Source organism: Salvelinus sp. IW2-2015, linkage group LG7, assembly GCF_002910315.2.
Source record: "Salvelinus sp. IW2-2015 linkage group LG7, ASM291031v2, whole genome shotgun sequence".
NCBI lineage: Eukaryota > Metazoa > Chordata > Actinopteri > Salmoniformes > Salmonidae > Salvelinus > Salvelinus sp. IW2-2015.
The window spans coordinates 18442088-18462375 of record NC_036847.1 but is presented as its reverse complement, the minus strand read 5'-3'; the positions used below and the strand labels follow the sequence as shown (position 1 = coordinate 18462375).

At 42.4% G+C, this 20288-nt stretch overlaps 2 protein-coding genes across 9 annotated transcripts in view; one reads left to right on the top strand and one right to left on the bottom strand.

Moving 5' to 3' along the window:
* LOC111966544 (cyclin-dependent kinase 11B) overlaps positions 1-13837 on the top strand; it is a 29928-nt gene extending 16091 nt beyond the window's left edge. For 6 of the 8 annotated variants that reach the window (XM_023991275.2, XM_023991274.2, XM_023991278.2 and 3 more), the window contains 15 exons: positions 2687-2865; positions 3005-3133; positions 3283-3378; positions 4737-4850; positions 4970-5044; positions 5233-5438; positions 6930-7020; positions 7096-7217; positions 7475-7580; positions 7744-7865; positions 8104-8211; positions 8675-8791; positions 9240-9388; positions 12747-12936; positions 13156-13837. In XM_023991275.2, coding sequence (XP_023847043.1) covers positions 2687-2865; positions 3005-3133; positions 3283-3378; positions 4737-4850; positions 4970-5044; positions 5233-5438; positions 6930-7020; positions 7096-7217; positions 7475-7580; positions 7744-7865; positions 8104-8211; positions 8675-8791; positions 9240-9388; positions 12747-12936; positions 13156-13248 — 1897 coding nt within the window. In that variant the 3' untranslated portion in view covers positions 13249-13837. The remainder of the gene's footprint in view (positions 1-2686; positions 2866-3004; positions 3134-3282; positions 3379-4736; positions 4851-4969; positions 5045-5232; positions 5439-6929; positions 7021-7095; positions 7218-7474; positions 7581-7743; positions 7866-8103; positions 8212-8674; positions 8792-9239; positions 9389-12746; positions 12937-13155) is intronic. The other 2 variants (XM_023991279.2, XM_023991277.2) reach the window with 1 other exon arrangement.
* Positions 13838-14736: 899 nt separating this feature from the next.
* The window catches only part of LOC111966546 (matrix metalloproteinase-23), a 39060-nt gene continuing 33508 nt past the window's right edge, over positions 14737-20288 (bottom strand). Inside the window, 4 exon segments of the mRNA XM_023991281.2 lie at positions 14737-15291; positions 15448-15574; positions 16518-16628; positions 16997-17161. Of these exon segments, the coding sequence (XP_023847049.2) occupies positions 15117-15291; positions 15448-15574; positions 16518-16628; positions 16997-17161 (578 nt within the window). The 3' untranslated portion in view covers positions 14737-15116.

Sequence of the window (20288 nt, the reverse complement as noted above, 5' to 3'; positions counted from 1 at the left end):
TTACTTAAAAAAAAATGTAAGCTGCATTGTTGGTTAGGGGCTTGTAAGTTTACTGTAAGGTCTACACCTTTAGTATTTGGCGCATGTGACTATCATTTGATTTGATAAATCTGAGACACTGCATTTAGTAGGATATGTTAAGTTTGGTGGTGGGTGGATGGGTGGCCGTATAAGGTGAAACGTTGGTGATTGGTTGGGCGTAGAACGCGAATGGCTAGCGAATCTCATCACTGACAGCTTTAGCATTTTAGCTAAGTATCCACTTTTCAATCATTTCTATCTTTTAGCTACTTTGCAACTACTTAGCATGTTAGTTAACCCTTTCTCTAAGACTAACCTTAACCCTTTTAACTAACCATTCCCCTAACTTTTAACCTAACTCCTAAACTTAACCCTAACCACTAGTCTAGCAAATGTTAGCCACCTAGCTAGAATTCGTAGCATATCATGCGAAATGGGTGATGGACATCCAGAAATTAATACATACCATATAAAACGTAACATATCATACTAAATTGAGAGTCTCAGATTCACCTATAAAATAATACGAAATGCTATGAGACCAGGTTGAGAGGAAATGTCTGATTTTCAAATGTCTGACTGGCCCGTATGGTTTCCAAAACCTCCCCAGTATGTCAAGCCCTGACACAAACCGACAAGGTCATTCCTGTGCCATTGTTGCCTCTTCAGCAAGTTGGTTTATTTTTGGTCAATTGTACATTACTGTTTGAATAAATCATGATGATAAAAATAAATAAAAACGTGACCAGGTAAAAAAAATAATAACTTGCGACCAATTAAAAATGTTGCACTGTCAAATCAAACAAACGGTCGCAAATGCGATTGTTTTGGTTACATTATCAAACCCCGATCGTTAGTTTGAGACAACCAAAAAATCTGTGGAAAACGCAATGAAAACACATTAACATTTCTAGGACACACGACCCCTCGACAATATTCCGCTGAAAAGGCAGCGCGGGAAATATATATATTTTTTGAAATATGTAACTTTCACACATGAACAAGTCCAATACAGCAAATGAAAAATAAACATCTTGTTAATCTACCCATCGTGTCCGATTTAAAAAAAAAAAATAATAATAATAAAAAAAATGCTTTACAGCGAAAACACAATATATGATTATGTTAGATCACCGCCAAGTCCAGAAAACACACAGTCGTTTTCCCAGCCAAAGATAGGAGTCGCAAAAAGCAGAAATAGAGAGAGAATTAATCACTAACCTTTGATCTTCATCAGATGACACTCATAGGACATCATGTTACATAATACATGTATGTTTTGTTTGATAATTTGCATATTTATATCCAAAAATCTCAGTTTACATTGGCGCCATGTTCAGAAATGACTCCAACATATCCGGAGAAATTGCAGAGAGCCACATCAAATAACAGAAATGCTCATCATAAACTTTGATGAAAGATACATGGTTTACATAKAATTAAATATACACTTGTTCTTAATGCAACCGCTGTGTCAGATTTCAAAAAACCTTTACGGAAAAAGCACACCATGCAATAATCTGAGACGGCGCTCAGATATAAACAACATTTCTCCGCCATGTTGGAGTCAACAGAAATACGAAATTACATGATAAATATTCCCTTACCTTTGATGATCTTCATCAGAATGCACTCCCAGGAATCCTAGTTCCACAATAAATTGATGTTTTGTTCGATAATGTCCATTATTTATGTCCAAGTAGCTACTTCTGTTAGCGCGTTTAGAATACATCCAAACGCTCGTGCAGGTCCAGGCGAACGTCGGACGAAAACTTCAAAAAGTTATATTACAGGTTGAATAAACTTGTCAAACTAACTATAGAATCAATCTTCAGAATGTTGTTATCCTAAATATTCAATAACGTTCCAACCGGAGAATTCCTTTGTGTCTGTAGAATTAATGGAATGCAAGTCGATATAATTTGGAATGCGCGTGACCAGGACCTGGCTCTCTGCCAGACCACTGACTCAAACAGCCCCCATCCGGTCTAACATCACAGTAGAAGCTTCATTCAATGTTCTACAGACTGTTGACATCTAGTGGAAGGCGTAGGAAGTGCAAACAGATCCATATCCCACTGGCATTTCAATAGGCGATGAGTTGAAAATCGACCAGCCTCAGAATTTCCACTTCCTGTTTGGGTTTTTGCCTGCCATATGAGTTCTGTTATACTCACAGACATCATTCAAACAGTTTTAGAAACTTCAGAGTGTTTTCTATCCAATACTAATAATAATATCCATATATTAGCATCTGGGACAGAGTAGGAGGCAGTTCACTTTGGGCACGCTATTCATCCAAAGTGAAAAGGCTGCCCCCTATCCCTAAAAAGTTAAACTTATGTTTTTTTTTCTGTACATGGAAACTTAAGTGCAGTAGTGTTTGCGCTACGTCATCACACACAGCCCTTTATTCGCAACAAAGTCCGTCTGATGGAAACTATTTTATAATATTTGCTTGAAAATCTGTCGCAAATTGGGTGGAAACCTAGCTTATGATGTCATATCTTAGTCTACCTTTAAACGTGCATATCCTCAAACTGTCACATGCTGGTCAGACATCTTTTTTACCGTGCAGTTACCTGTCACACTGTATACTGTACTCTTCCCCTTCCATGCATCAGACATTAACAGTGTGGGGTGGGTGGCTTTTGGGTTTCTGGAGAGCTCCTGACAGGATTCCCCCGTCTTCCCCGGACTACAGGGACAGGTTGGAGCAGGTGGAGCGCCAGCGCGAGAGGGACCGCAAGCTCCGTGAGCAGCAGCAGAAGGAGCAGCGCGAGCAGAAGGAGAGAGAGAGGAGGGCAGAGGAGCGCCGCAAAGAGCGTGAGGCGCGCCGAGAAGGTCAGGGTTCACGCATTTGCGCACACGTGTAGGGTTAGAGTTTACAGCCTTAGCGTGTATGTGAATGTAAGTATTTTGATATATGTATGGATGCGCTGTTGGTGACGGGAAGCGAAATGTCTTGTCCGTTCTCTGACAGTTCCGTCCCACCACCGTGCGCTGCCCGATGAGTACGGGGACAAGCCCAAACAGAGCCACCGCAGCCGCAGTCCCAACCAGGCTCCCCAGGACCGACCGGAGCACAGCAGCGAGCCACGTAGAACTGGTGGTGAGACTATCCAATCAAGATGGTTTTACATAATTTTGCTTTGGTAGAATTGGTGTCAAGACTTAGTAATTGATTTCATTCAATTTACTTAACTATAATTTTTCTGTGTGATATGGGATGCTCATTTTGTTTTGTTTGTGGTCCAACAGTGAAAGATGAGAAGCCAGAGGACAAGGACCTTCTCTCTGACCTTCAGGACATCAGTGACAGTGAGAGGAAGACCAGCACAGGAGAGTCCTCCTTAGGTAGGTAGACACACACACACTCACTCAAGGTTGCAACATACCCCACAACAGATGGCATCACAAAAAAGTTATGAAAACATTACACTTCTACTGATGTTTAATCTTTAACAGAGTTGTAACTGTTATAGATACTTGTTACGAGAATTATGTTCTCAATGTTCATAAACCACTTCAATTAAACTACTCAGTCTGCAACCCAGAATTTGTAAGATTCTGGTTGAATGAAACAGACGGGGGCCCAGCTATGATAGTCAAAATGTTTATTCCCGAGAGCCCTAGTCCGTTGTTGTTACGATAATTTTGTTCTCAATGTTCATGAACTGAACTTCAATTAAACTACTCTGTCTGTTACTAAGAATTTGTAAGGTTCTTATTGAAATGTAACAGACAGAGGCCAGTCTACAATTGTCAGAATGTTTATTTACGAGAGCTCTGCCGTGCATATACAAAAACGTTCCTTTTATAATATTCTCTTAACCTACGCACATACATACACACTAATATTTGGATTCTCTCTTTTTCTCCTGGAGTCTCACCACAGTTTATTACCACTCAGCTGACAGTTCCAGTCCCCCCCAGATACGGGAAATCTGGAGGGGCTCTCCCTGTTCTATCTTATCTCCCCAGAGTTATAGCCGGGTCGGTTCAAACATAGTTTAATGATCCACTTTGTTTTCTTTAGGCACACACATACATTCCTCTCTTCCCAGGTACATGCTACATAACCTCTTTCTTATGAACTAACATTATTTATCAATATAGAAAAACAGGGTAGAATTCAGTTAGTTATAGTTCTACGTTAAATGTATACATCATTTAGTCATTATTCATAAAGTTCATAACAGTTGTATAAAACGATTCATTTTATACTGGCTCCTTACGCACTTACATTCACACACAAACAGTAGGTATCCTACGCACATACTGTATCACTACCCAGCCGACAAAGATTAGGGAGACCGTGGGAAGCACTCCCTGTCCTCCCTCAAGATTAGGGAGTACTCACTGCTCTCTCCCAAATCTCTGAGGGCCCTAGCAAGGTCGGCACCCAATTTTGCTCAGACAGTCTGTGTTTAAGATACTGTAAAGATATATTGTTTTACCCTAATTCTGACAAACTACACACATCATTAATTATACTTTTACTGACTACTCCTAAACAAACCCATCAGATAATAAATGTATGATTCTAATCAATTTCATACAGTTATAATGTTACAGAGTGGAATTATTTCATCGTTATCTGTTAACATTTAAATTACTTTAACAATACTGTATTTACAATCCAGACATCTTCTTGTGTTATCAGTTTTTGTGGGTTGTTTGGAGGTGACATTGAGTGGACTTCTCTTCCCTAGGCTCAGGGTCGGGCTCTGACGATGAGGAGGGTAATGGCGTTGAAGATGGATCTAGCAGCCTGAGCGAGGGAGAGAACGAGGAATCAGGCTCAGGAGAATCTGACCAGACTGCAGGTCTGCTGAATTACTCTACTTCTGTTGCTTGTGTGTGTGCACGCTTGTTTTATCACTTAGTACAATTACAGTGTTGTCACAGTGACATGGCTCTGACCCACCCATTGTCTGTGTTTCAGGTGTGGTGAGTGAAGACGAGCAGTCTGAGGAAGAGTTTGAGGAAGAGAGAGAGAACGGCAACCATATTCCCCCAGGTAGGCATTTCACACACCATTTGCCTGGTGGCAGTCATTTGAACAGGTGTTATTGTCATGTCTGAGAGTAAAGTTCGTTTTCTTGAAGCTTTTTTATCGGAAAAGGTCTAACTCTCAACCAGCTGCTTCTAGATGCGATTTTGTCTTGTTTCTGTAAGTTATAACTGCCTCCTCATTAACCCTCACAGTGCCAGAGTCACGATTTGACCACGATACTGAGGAAAGTGGAGAGGAAGAGGAAGAGGAGGCAGGGGATGGAGACGTGACCCCCCAGTCTGTGTCTCACTCCCACTCAGCCACCCCTGAGCCTGAGGAGAACTACATCCCCGACTCTCCCCCCATCTCCCCCGTGGAGCTAAAAAAGGAGCTGCCCAAGTACCTGCCAGCTCTACAGGTCTGTCCATCTATCTGGCAGCACACCACACCTGGGTCAAATACCTTTTTATTTTATTTCAAATGCCTGAGGTGCACTTGACCTACAGAGTTCGTACGGTCATTATTCAAATCCTGGAAAAGTCATGAAATGTTTAAATGGTGTTTTCCAGGCCTGGAAAAGTTTTGGAAAAGGATCAAACCCGAAAAGTTATGGAAATTAATATCATCATTTTTCATCATATCAATATTTTACCAATCAAATAAAAAATCAACACATCAGCCAGATTCAGAATGACACTTGAGCGAGTCTGTGTTTGCGCACATCACCTGCATGTGTGCGTGAGGAGTCGGCCGTTGCTCAATGAGAGAGAGACAGTCGGACATTGAGGCAGAAGGTAGGCCTAGTCTATAAAATATGATAGAGAACAGACTAATAACTAGTTTGCCAATTCAAAACATATCTTGTGCCCTCTAGTTATCTGTTTTTAGCTATTATTAGCATGCATTCATGTTTTCTTCATGTGATGTCCCAACACTCACGAATAAGGCCATACAAAGTTGATTTACTTTTTTAAATTATTAATTTAAACTATTTTCATGAAACGAAAGATTCACTTCGCCATTTTATTAGTTCAGATTCAGTTAGATGTAGCCTTTTATTTTGGATTATTTGGCTTCAACTTGATTTGTAGATACTTCCAGTTTATTTGGCCATCCAATGTATGGGACATTGCAACTCAATAGCCTGAAATGTAAACACTTCTATGGTAAATATGACTAAACTAGGAAAGGTACATTTCCTGAAGAAAATTTGTGGGCTTGCTTCAGCTGAGTAAAAATAATTGTAGCCTACCATAGCCATTTGTTGTTTGATATATTAAATTAGCAAATTATTTCAAAAGGTATAAAACGTATTCGGTTTTAATGTTGCAATGTTATGCGTCAAGGGTGGTCAGCCATCATCCACGATAGCCCGTATTTATGCAGGCTTTTATTCCAGTAGCCTTCTAACAAACCACATTTTAAATGATCTGCTCAACCGGACCTTGAAAAACTGTCTCTGATGTGTTTGAGCAGGGCCTTATCAAAAGCCCGCACAGCTAGTAGCTCTCCAGACTGAGGGTTGACCACATGTTTTATACAGTTGCCTTACAGGTAGTCTACTTTGTGGGGGCTTAAGTGCCTTGCATAACGACAGGATATGATACATGAGATCGAAGAGCAGCCTCCACGTGTCTACCACGTTGCGCTTACATAGATGGCGGCAATTGTTGGTCATGGAAATGTGGTTAAAAGTCATGGATAACTCAAGAAATTCCATCTTTCAAAATGTGTATGAACCTGGACATAGCTTGCCTGGTACAATGGAATATTTCAAGACATGCTTTCACCTGGCAGACGAAATCAAGTGCTTGACAGAAAAGTAATACGTATTTGACTCAGGCCTGTACACACACACGCAAATCATATGGACACGTATTGATTGGCATTGGTTTCATGTCATTTTCAGGGCTGTCGCAGTGTCGAGGAGTTCCAGTGTCTGAATCGTATCGAGGAAGGGACCTACGGCGTGGTGTATAGGGCCAAGGACAAAAAGACAGGTATGTGGGCTACCTTGCAATTGACTTCCGATCCATCCCTGGACAGACACTCTAAAACAGGCCTTTCTCTTCTAGATGAGATTGTGGCCTTAAAGCGTCTGAAGATGGAGAAGGAGAAAGAAGGTTTCCCCATCACGTCTCTGAGAGAGATCAACACCATTCTGAAGGCCCAGCACCCCAACATCGTCACTGTCAGGGTGAGGTGCATAGAAATGCACATAGAAATAAACATTTATGATATTTTCAATGGTGAGCAGCACACAACTGACTCAGAGGAACTCCCCCCTCAATAATATATTATTTTGAAATACATTTTGTGTAGCGCCTTTCATACAATGCATAGTAGCCAAAAGTGTTAAACAAATTGACATAATATAATGGCTGTTAAAAAATAAAATTAAAATAAAAAAAGGAATACTAGTACCAGCTAAACTCATCCTTTCTCTCATGTTAGGAAATCGTCGTTGGAAGCAACATGGACAAGATCTACATTGTGATGAATTACGTGGAGCACGACCTGAAAAGCTTGATGGAGACCATGAAACAGCCTTTTCTCCCAGGTAATGTTGTGGGATTCAGTTTGAGTTGCAAAAAAATACAGTACACTTATGTCCTCCAGCCATTTTCCCATGTATTTTGGCTAGGTTAGAGTAAGATAATTGTTTTAATGTAAGCTTATGAGCTCATGTCTCTTTTCCACTTCCTCTTTTTTGTCGGCCTCAGGCGAAGTGAAGACCCTGATGATCCAGCTGCTGCGAGGCGTCCGCCATCTCCACGACAACTGGATCCTCCACCGCGACCTGAAGACCTCCAACCTGCTGCTCAGCCACAAGGGGATCCTCAAGGTGTAATAATGCCCTGTTGTATTATATATGTATGATGTATTATATTCCATTATAATAATATTAAAACTGCTGTGGGTTGGGAACTTCAGATAAGGATTAGATCATCCATGGCTCAGATGAAGAAATACAACGCTCTAGGCTTATTAATGACAAAGAATAATGACTTGAATGTGCGTGAGTGTGTATGCTTGCGTCTTGGGCATTTTTGTAATGTTTGTTCTTTGTTGTGCTGTTCTAGGTGGGGGACTTTGGTCTAGCCCGTGAGTATGGTTCTCCCCTGAAGCCCTACACCCCTGTGGTGGTGACCCTGTGGTACCGTTCTCCAGAACTGCTGCTGGGAGCCAAAGTGAGTCAGGACCTAAGCACAGATCTAGAATCTGTTTAACCTCCCCCTATTCCTAACCATTACCATTTGTGGGATGTTATGCAAAACTGACCGTGAATCAATGTCTTGTGAGCGACATAGCCACAGTAGAGACACCTGCATTCAAAACTCTGCCTTGAGTCAAAACATCTCAAGAAACTTCAGTCATCAAAGACCCTTTCCAGTCAAAAAACAGTGCCAYTCTAAACCGCTACCTGAGTGTGAACATTACCGCATCCAGACAACACAACACATACTTTGTATGCCTTCCAATAGTGTCGAAGTCTGTAGTTCTAAACATAGCCTAAGACTACATACACACAGCACCACTACCAAGTCAAAGCTTGTCCTCGCCCAGACTAAACACTTCAACCCAGACTCATGCGGTGCTGTCTGTTACTTAGAATACTGTGGTTTTAGCGAGTGTGTGTTTCTCTCTCCACAGGAGTACTCCACAGCTGTGGACATGTGGTCTGTAGGCTGCATATTTGGAGAGCTCCTTACCCAGAAACCTCTCTTCCCTGGAAAATCAGAAATTGACCAAATTAACAAGATATTTAAGGTTAGCAAATTTGTATCAAAAAGTACATTTTACTTCATACTGTTTGGAAAGTAAAAGCACTTTATATACTCCACTCTTACATCTGCGTGCATTCTTGACAGCTACCACATGCTTTTGTGGGTTTTCCAGTTTTATGATCTCCCCACAAGGTGGCAGAGTTAGGAATAGGATGTAGTCAGATTAAATGGATTTGATTTGACTACACAATGTATTTTCCAAAGAGGGACTGAGGTTCAGTGACCCAGTCTCTTTTAGATAGACATGGTGACGTAACAGACTTGTCTGTGGCGGTTGTGTGACTGGGCTAAACTGTAAAACTCAGATTAAAAGCTGTGGTCTTGACTGTGCTCCAGTACTCCTCACTTAGCAGTTCTGAACATACCAGACAAAATGGGGACCACCCCTCATATACACATAATAACTCTGTGTTGATGCGTGTTCTCACTAGGACTTAGGGTCGCCCAGCGAGAAGATTTGGCCGGGCTACAACGAGCTCCCTGCTGTGAAGAAGATGACTTTCACAGAGTACCCCTACAACAACTTGCGCAAGCGCTTCGGAGCCCTGCTTTCAGACCAGGGCTTCGACCTCATGAACAAGTATGTCTAATCTACCCATATCTGTTACATTTCTCAGACAAACAAGCTTTGGTTCTTAGAAAATCTCAGTTGAGAAGATTTTAATACAAAACCACTGGACTCAATGAACAATGCCATGAAAGTGTAATCTAAAAATGTACTCTAAATACTAGCAAGAATGAAATGTTTGCCAAGTGTTGCTATACATAAGTTTGTCATCTTTTGGGTGAATGTTGACATCAGTGCAGTGGAATGTCTTCAGTATAATGACCCAGGAAGTGCAATGACCCCTGGCCAGTGGCTGCTAGCCGTCTCATGTTTGGACTGGAGGATGTCGGTCCTTCAGCCACAAGACTAGGCTTAAGATTGCGTTGTCAGCCTTGTTGCTTTAACTTACCCTGTGTGATTATATGAGATGAAGACTAAACTCAGCAAAAAAATAAACATCCTCTCACTGTCAACTGCGTTTATATTCAGCAAACCTAACATAAATATTTGTATGAACATAAGATTCAACTGAGACAAACTGAACAAGTTCCACAGACGTGTGACTAACATAAATGGAATAATGTGTCCCTGAACAAAGGGTTGGTCAAAATCGAAAGTAACAGTCAATGCAGCTGGTGGCCACACCACTGCAGTACATCTCCTCATGGACGTCACCAGATTTGCCAGTTCCTTTTGTGAGATGTTACCCCGTTCTTCCACCAAGGCACTTGCAAGTTCCTGGACATTTCTGGGGGGAATGGCCTTAGCCCTCACCCTCCGATCCAACAGGTCCCAGACGTGCTCATGGGGATTGAGATCTTCGCTGGCCATGGCAGAACACTGACATTCCTGTCTTGCAGGAAATCACGCACAGAACAAGCAGTATGACTGGTGGCATTGTCATGCTGGAGGGTCATGTAAGGATGAGCCTGCAGGAAGGGTACCACATGAGGGAGGAGGATGTCTTCCCTATAACGCACAGCGTTAAGATTGCCTGCAATGACAACAAGCTCAGTCCGATGATGCTGTGACACACCGCCACAGACCATGACGGACCCTCCACCTCCAAATCGATCCCGCTCCCGAGGTCAGGCCTCGGTGTAACGCTCATTCCTTCGACGATAAACACAAATCCGACCATCACCCCTGGTGAGACAAAACCGCAACTCGTCAGTGAAGAGCACTTTTTGCCAGTCCTGTCTGGTCCAGCAACGGTGGGTTTGTGCCCATAGGCGACATTGTTGCCGGTGATGTCTGGTGAGGACCTGCTTTACAACAGGCCTACAAGCCCTCAGTCCAGCCTCTCTGAGCCTATTGCGGACAGTCTGAGCACTGATGGAGGGATTGTGCGTTCCTGGTGTAACTCGGGCAGTTGTTGCCATCCTGTACCTGTCCCGCAGTTGTGATGTACCGATCCTGTGCAGGTGTTTTTACACGTGGTCTGCCACTGTGAGGACGATCAGCTGTCCGTCCTGTCTCCCTGTAACGCTGTCTTAGGCATCTCACAGTACGGACATTGCAATTTATTGCCCTGGCCACATCTGCAGTCCTCATGCCTCCTTGTGGCATGCCTAAGGCATGTTCACACAGATGAGCAGGGACCCTGGGCATCTTTCTTTTGGTGTTTTTCAGAGTCAGTAGAAAGGCCTCTTTAGTGTCCTAAGTTTTCATAACTGTGATCTTAATTGCCTACCGTCTCTAAGCTGTTAGTGTCTTAACGACCGTTCCACAGGTGCATGTTCATTAATTGTTTGTGGTTCATTGAAAAAGTGTCTAAACCCTTTACTATGAAGTTATTTGGATTTTTACGAATTATCTTTGAAAGACAAGGTCCTGAAAAATTGCCATTTCTTTTTTTGCTGAGTTTATTTAGAGGGACTATATGTGCTCTCCTCCCATCAACCTTTCTTCATGAAAAATTACTAATACAGACTAGATGGTAATTTTTCATGAAGAAAGGTTGATTGGACTTTTACTCTTTACAAGTATTTTTGTGGTAGTGGAATAAGTTTAAAACGTTTTACATAAGCCAATAAATTAAATATAGTCCAAGTTAAATGTAGTAAAATAATTGGTCTGATTATTTTCATAGAGGACACTATGAACCTTATTACTTTGGATTGTGGGGCAGTTGGATCACATATTTCATCACAAATAACTGCACTCAGACTAGCCTACTACACTTTTATACACTCCTACATTAATACCACAGTATATGCTAACTGTAATAATAGAGTACAGAAGACAAGGAGGTGTTGATCAACTTTAAAACACATTTAAAAACTTTATTTTATCCCAAGCATTTATCCCTTACTTCAACCATACATGAATTTCTTAATCAAAGAAAAAAGCTGTTAAAAGAATGTTATGACAGGATAGATAAATAAATGGACAGGTGAATAAAGTAAGGATACAGGGATGGAAGACCATGTGTATGGAGGGATGAAGGGATAAAACAAGGTTAAGTTGGACTGATTGGTATGATAAAGGAATGAATGTATGTTTGAAGGTGTAGATTGTGTGTGGGATGATTAGTAGTTATTGCTGTTCTGATTTCAGATTTGAATATCGGAGAAGTAGACCCAATGTGCCATACCTTTTGAAGTTTTTGTCTACGACGAATTGTTCAGAAAAGTGGTCAAGGTAGCTGATTTAGTGTCAAAAGTCATAATGTTTACTCAGTGTCTCATGCTTACCCCCCCATTTTTATAATTTGAAAGTTCTGAAAAGTTCCATGGCAGTAAATCCAACAGTGGGAAGTTAGCTAAATTAGTTGACATGGTTATTACTAAAACAGCTGTACCTCTTGAATGGTAGTAGATATTTATGTTCTTAATTCCTGATTTGAATAACAAAGAAGTAGACAGATGTCATAACGTCTAACTTTTTGWCTAACTTGTTTCGAAAGTGGTCAATGTCAGTTTATAAAAASTTACAGAAAATGTTGATACGGTCACTTAAACAGCTGTAAGGTTACATCGGTACCAGATAATTCTGTTGTTTCAGATTTGAATAGCAGTGAAGTAGAGGAAGATGTTTTACCCTCTTAACTTTTTGTGTCAGGGTTTGGCAAAATGGTCAAAGTAGCTGTGTGTCAAGTTGAATTGTTGCATTTACAGTGAATGGAAGTTGGAAGTGATGTCACAATGGGGAGCATTAGAATGTTAGTCTATGAAGACGGACAAAAAGACACACAAATTAATTCATATCAAAAAGCAGACCAGTCAGCACATTTAAGTTTGAATGCAGCTTAAACTGTCAGAAGAGTAGCGTGCAGAAGTATGACGAATATTTAAAGTCGGGACTTTTGTTTCGCGAGTACCACCTAATTGCAGAAGTGCTGCCATTTTGAGTGACCTCTGCCGCCCTTGACCTTTTCCCTTTCCACTAGGTTYCTCACCTACTGCCCCAGCAAGAGGATCCTGTCGGACGAGGCGCTGAAGCACGAGTATTTCCGGGAGACACCGCAGCCCATCGACCCCTCCATGTTCCCCACCTGGCCGGCCAAGAGCGAGCAACAGAGGGTGAAGAGGGGCACCAGCCCGCGCCCCCCAGAGGGAGGACTGGGSTACAGTCAGCTGGTGAGGCTGGGTTTAACTCTACATCCCTCTGTCGACTAGGTTTTGACATCTGAGCTTGGTTTCTGTGTTTGACAGATTGAAGACCTACAGCACTTTACTGTGTGTTGTCAAGACGCATCCTCCCACTGCTTAATACTTATTTTTCCAGAATACATTAGTTCCCTGGCATAAAGGCAATGTTCCTCATCAGCTAATGTGTGTGGCTTGTCCTCTCTCCAGGGTGACGATGACCTGAAAGACTCAGGCTTCCATCTGACTACCAGCAACCAAGGGGCTTCTGCCGTGGGCCCAGGGTTCAGCCTCAAGTTCTGAGCTGCGCCTGGAGGGCAGGACACCCTGCGCACCCTATGGTGCACCCTATGGGAAGAGACATACTAGCCTGGCCAGCTGACCGAACAAGAATCATGGGACATTTCGTTTTTTTTATGTGGCTGGACTCATTGGGGGAATGGCTTCCGTTGTCAGGGGTCAGCGTACTGCCCTCACCGTAACCCTGTGAGGGTGGAGACTGGTCGTCACATAACATGAACGACGGACAAACACACTGTCCCTTTTTTCCCAACTATATGGCTGAATCCCAACCATTGAACTTTTAAAGTATTTTCTCGATTCTGACAAGGTTKAACTTTTATGGAAATGAGGCAACTGTGCGTCAAAACCTAACTACAATTTTGACTGTACCTTAGCTCATGTTGGCTTTTTGTTTTCTGACTTTTTTACACTGCTGAAGAGGACTAGATTTGAAGTCGTTGGTATTTCTTGAGTACTGGAGATACTGTATAATAATGTAGCAGTGTTAGAGCCATGTCGATCCATCATATTATAAGGACTTTACTGTATAACCGATGGCTTACATACTGACCCGGGACATGTTTTTGCTAGAAATAAAATGTGAAGCTTTTATTTGTCCACCTTTTTGCTGGTATTTATAAATGCTGTCTAAGCTAAGCAAACAGCACCACACACTGCCTGCCAAAAGGGAAGTCGAGTCCCCCAAAATTCCCAGCGTTGAATCCAGCTCAATAGTAGCCGTCCCAAGAGTGATGTCAYTCTTTGCACTGCACACTTTGTCTCAGGACTTTGTTCTTTCAGGGAAAAGAGCCCCAGATTTCTGTCTTTGTTGTTGAAGTGGCTGCGATTTCTAGGACTAAACCAATAAATGATTTGATTTCTAGCTGGAGGGAAATAAACAGTGCAGTCTCATTCCTGGGAGACTGCTGGCTGCTCAGACTGGAACAGTTGCAAAATGTTCCCTCGTCTGGAGACTCTTTAGAACCAACACAAATGGAAATGTACATTCATCAGTTTTATCTGCGAGTCCCCTCTAAGCCCTTCTGTGGATTATTACACCTRATGTGTCAAATGAGCATGTAAAGGGAGCTGTTAGTGGAACTGCACCTTCTGGAGGAAAAGTATTGACTCCACCTAAAGGATAGCTGAGCAAGCTAGATATCGGTGGTGTTCCATATGTGAATAAAGGTCCAAATATTTCCAGTGACTGTAAACAATGTTTGTTTTTAGGTTTACCCAACTTCAATTCAGACAGTAAATTATTTATATGACTTGCATTGAGGCAGTAGCTTTAGAATGCATTATCCATGGCTTAATATAGCCAGGATAGGCAAAATTATAAAACATTTCAGRACAATATTTCAAGTTTGAGGTTACTAGCTAGCCTGTAAGTGTTAGTGACCTCTAACTTCAAAGAACATTCTGTTGTTCACATAATATAACAGAAACAATGCCAGCAGTGTATCTAATTTGTACTCGATTGTCACAAAATGTAATTTTACATCAATATTCAATATACTAATGATCACAGAAGTTTATTGTGCGCATATGAAAATGCATGACAATTATTTTTTTACATAACATGATTTTTTAGAAATAGAACGTACATACATTAAAATATGTGCCCAAGTGAGTGCAGTCCCCATTTGACCAAGCAATGTTTGTGTGAGCGAACGTGTGCATGGAAATATAATTCCTAGAACGGACATCCACATTAAAGTCAATGGGTGGACTGGTGGCCATTTTGAGTGTACCCAAGAGGGTGCAGTGAAATTGCAGTGGTCTGAGGGACTTATTTTCTAGGAATTATTCTTCTGTGGCCGTGTGTGTGTGTGGTCGGTCTCTGTGCTAATACCCAGTGCTTCTGTGTGCAGAGAGTGGCAATGCCCTCAGAAGCGCACACGTACCCTCCAGGAGTAGTTGGTGAGGACCTTGTTCTTTTTCCTCACGATGCAGGTGTATGTGCCCTCGTTGATAGCATTGGCCACAATACTGATGTGGTCGTCCTTTAGGGAGAGGTAGCCAGGGTGGGAGTACTCCAGAAGCTCTCCGTCTTTGTACCAGCTACGGAAACACAAGTAAGTACACCTAGCTTGGGAAAAACTTTCAGAGAGCGCATAATATCAGAATTGGGGTCAAATCCGTTTCAATATAAGCTAATGTTGGTAGGATATCATGATTTGTTCGAAGTGATGTCGGGACTAAATAAGCCATACTCACTATACTTTGCCTTTCTTAGCTGCAATTTTCTTCCCACATCGGAAGGTGAGCTTCTTCCCCTCAGCCACCAGCTTGTGTTTGGTCCGTTGGGGTGTGGGGGTGGGGGCCACAGTGGGGAATGGGAACTCTGAGGAGAGTTAGGGAACACAAGGCTAAAGGCTGAGAGATCCACTTCTGTATAAAGTCTTAACCAGACATGACTCGGTTTAGTATGACTCATTTCGCAATGGGGATGTTAATGTTTTTTTCATGACATGTTTACTCCAAAAAGTAAACTAAGAAGCTTCCAGAAAATGCCGTCTTACTAATTGTATACCCTGATCTGAGTGGGAATTTAGGATCATTAAACTTCAAATTATCCCCAAGACATAGGCACTCAAATTAAGCGTAATATCTACCTCCATATTGTGCATCAAAAAAGTCACTGGAACCGGTCAGAAGCCATTTGTAAACGATGGACATTGTCTATCTAGTTAATTTAGGCCAGTGTAAACACAATGTCATGACCAGCTGGAAGTCTTTTTAAAAGACAGCCACTAGTTTGGGCTGCAAAAATCCCAAATTGACTTTCCGTGTCTCTAACCGTCAAGCCACAGTCTGAAATTCCAGTGGTTTGGAGTCACTCTGGAATTTTCCACAGCCGTACAACGTTTTCCAATCAACAATGAGGAACAGATTCGGAGCCAGGAATGGTATCCTCACTCCTCCACGTTCTCCCTTGTTACACACAAAAATCGGACAAACCCACAACAATCTATGGCTGCCGGGGTGGAGGAGTCATAAGCTGTGGAGGTTATGGGAATTCAAGCTGTCGAGGTGCCTCACTGACTTCTTTGCTCGCTTACTGTTAGGCAGACTGGATCTCATCAGGAGGTAATTCTTTGTGAATGACTACTCCAGTGGCAAGTATCTAATCTGCCTTTAAATCAGGAGGGCTGCAAACCTTCATCATGGTTCTGCATGGCTGAACTTTGTTGGCTGTGTTTCGCTGCTTTGGCAGACGGTACTGAGCAATTCCTTGCACCAGTAGATTGAGAGTAATCTTTTTTCCTCTGCAGTGCTGCACTTACCGTAACAGAAATCACAGCTGGAGGGGCAGTGCTTCTGCATGAGTTTGCGCTTACTGTCGCAATAGCCTTTCCGCGCCCAGGCTGGACAGATAAATAATCTATCCAAACATCCTACAGGAGAGGAGGAGGAGAAGGAGTGGGGAGAGAGGGACAAGGGAGCAACTTTAGCAACAGCAAAAAAAAATGGGAAGACAATCTGGCTGCACATTTACAATAACTGTATTATAAGAGGTTCGACTACTCATTACTGCCACATTTACTTGTAGCAGGCAATGGTGTTGCGTCTAAATTATTTGTGAAGCAGCTATGTAGTGCTCATGAAGACTTAATGAATGATCTATAAAGCCAATATAAATTGGTTCTTTGAAGTTTAAAATGTGCTAAGTACCGATGGTTGTTTTGTGCTACAAATCAATGTAACACCATTGTTTCTCTCTGTCTGTAATACAGGGTTATTTGCTTGTGGGTGCTTGGCATACCGTAGAGTCGGTGCAGGCCCCACACCTCGTCCTGTGTGATGAGCTTGCGCCCCGTCAGAGTTGCGTTCAGGTGCATGATGGCCTTAGGGTTCAGGGAGTGCATGAAGCCCAGGATGTGGCCGATCTCATGAGCCGCTACGTGGACCAAGTCTGTCAGCCACACCCCTGCACAAACAACACAACACTGTTAATTCTGTCTCTGCAATTTTTTTTATTTTTTATTTAACCTTTAACTAGGCAAGTCAGTTAAGAACAAATTCTTATGTACAATGACGACCTACCCCGGCCAAACCCGGACGACGCTGGGCCAATTGTGCGCCACCCTATGGGACTCCCAATCACAGCCGGATGTGATGCAGCCTGGGGAGCATCCTGATAGTCTAAAGTGGCTAAAGTCCTTTCCTTCTTCTTTTCCTCATCCATGGAAATACACTATATATACAAAAGTATGTGGACACCCCTTCAAATGAGTGGATTTCAGCCACACCTGTTGCTGACAGGTGTATAAAATTGAGCACACAGCCATGCAATCTCCATAGACAAACATTGGCAGTAGAATGGCCCATACTGAAGAGCTCAGTGACTTTCAACGTGGCACCGTCATAGGATAACACCTTCCCAACAAGTCAGTATTTCTGCCCTGCTAGACCTGCCCGGTCAACTGTAAGTGCTGTTATTGTGAAGTGGAAAAGTCTAGGAGCAACAACGGCTCAGCCGCGAAGTGGTAGGCCACACAAGCTCACAGAACAGGAACGCCGAGTGCTGAAGTGCTTAGCTCGTAAAAGTTGTCTGTCCTCGATTGCAACACTCACTACCGAGTTCCAAACTGCCTCTGGAAGCAACGTCAGCACAAGAATGGTTTGTCGGGAGCTTCATGAAATGGCTTTCCATGGCCGAGCAGCTGCACACAAGCCTAAGATTACCATGCGCATTACCAAGTGTCGTCTGGAGTGGTGGAAAGCCCGCCGCCATTGGACTCTGTGTCGATGAAGAAGACGATACTGAGATACAGTTGATCTAACAACAAGCTGCAAAGCTCTAAGCCAGGGATGGCAACTTTGATGGGGCTGGGGGCCACAAAAAGTCTACTCATTATAAGGGTCCATGGTTGGAAAGTAGCATAAGCTCATCACCGTGCACTTTCACCACCCTGTAGGCTAAACTGCATGCTGTTCCATGTTGCAGTGGGAGGACCACAMAACATACCATCGCGTGACTGCAAATTTACCTCGACATCATGGTATCAACATATAATTTCCACCATGTCGAACAAATTGTCGACATTTATAACATTTGACACTTTCTGTTTCCATCACACTTGTGATTTTTTTTTTTTTAAATAGCATTACTTTACTTTCATAACTGTGGATTGAAACGTGGTTAGTGACAGTGGGGCGAAAAACATGAATTTTAAATGTTCTGATGGTTTTCTTGTGGTTTTATGTTTTGTTCAAACTGCCACACTCTCAGGGGTCAAATTCTCATGGAAGTGTACAGTTTGAGAGGCCACTGTTCGACAGACATTTTGATTACTTAATATGTTTGAACACAAGTGATGATTATAAATGTTGATATTTCTTTGTTCGGTAGTATACATTTGCTAATACAAGCCACACTAACCAAACCAGCTCCGCGTATGCATCTGCGTGCTCATGTTGATTTTTATCCCCACCAGACACGTTCATTTATTTAATTTACCAGGATCCCCATTAGCCAACACCAATGGCGACAGCTAGTCTTACTGTGGTCCGAAACATAACAAAAAAGACATTAAAGACATATTTTACAATTTACATACAGTGCATGCGGAAAGTATTCAGACCCCTTGACTTTTTCCACATTTTTTTTACGTTACAGCCTTATTCTAAAATTGATTAAATAGTTTTTTCCCCCTCATCAATCTACACACAATACCCCATAATGACACTGAAAATAGGTTTTTAGACATTTTAGAAAAATTATTACAAATACAAAACGGAAATGCTTTATTTACATAAGTATTCAGACCCTTTGCTATGAGACTCGAAATTGAGCTCAGGTGCATCCTGTTTCCATTGATCATCCTTGAAATGTTTCTACAATTTGATTGGAGTCCACCTGTGGTAAATGCAATTGATTGGATATGATTTGATAAGGCACACACTTGTCTATATAAGGTCTCACAGTTGACAGTGCATGTCTGAGCAAAAACCAAGCCATGAGTTTGAAGGAATTATCCGTAAAGCTCTGTGACAGGATTGTGTCGAGGCACAGATCTGGGGAAGGGTACCAAAAAATTTCAGCAGCATTGAAGGTCCCCAAGAACACAATGGCCTCCATCATTCTTAAATGGAAGAAGTTTGGAACCTCCAAGTCTCTTCCTGGAGCTGGCCGCCTGTTCAAACTGAGCAATCGGGGGAGAAGAGCCTTGGCAGAGGTGTGGACTCGAGTCACATGACTTGGACACAAGTCAGACTCGCGTCACAAATATGATGACTTGCAACTCAACTTTGACACCAATGACTCGTGACTTGACTTGGACTTGAGCCTGTTGACTCAACCTGACTTGATACACTCCAAGCCCAAATATWAAAAATTATGCTATTAAAAAAAGTGTGCAGCGCATCAACTCTTAATTTAACGGATTACAGTTTGAATCGGACAGCAGCCAATCAAATTGTGCCAGCAGAGAGAAAGTTGTGCGTGGCAGTGCAGAGGAACGTTGTCGAGTGAATTCAGATGAAGCCCTTAGAAAGAAGATACTCAAAATAATTATTTTCAGATATAAAGACGACGCTGTATCAACAAAAAACGGATTGCAACTTGCAAAACATGCGGGAAGAAAATTACAGACGGAGGCGCAACAATTTCCAACTTTGTTCGACATTTGAAGCTGCACAAAGAAGTCGTGGCTAATATAGCCGACAGCTATATAATTTATAACTTTACTAGTATAGCATGTAGGCTAACATAACGTTAAATCAATGAGCCTCCACACAGTCAGTCAGTGCGGGAACGTGATCAATGCACCCAAGATTTCTTGCAACACCATACAAACGCTTCACACCGCGTGGCCGCTGCCTGGTGGTCCCAGCGCGCACGACCCACGTGGAGTTCCAGGTCTCCGGCAGCCTCTGGAACTGCCGATCTGCGGCCAACAAGGCAGAGTTCATCTCAGCCTATGCTTCCCTCCAGTCCCTCGACTTCTTGGCACTGACGGAAACATGGATTACCACAGATAACACTGCTACTCCTACTGCTCTCTCCTCGTCTGCCCACGTGTTCTCGCACACCCCGAGAGCTTCTGGTCAGC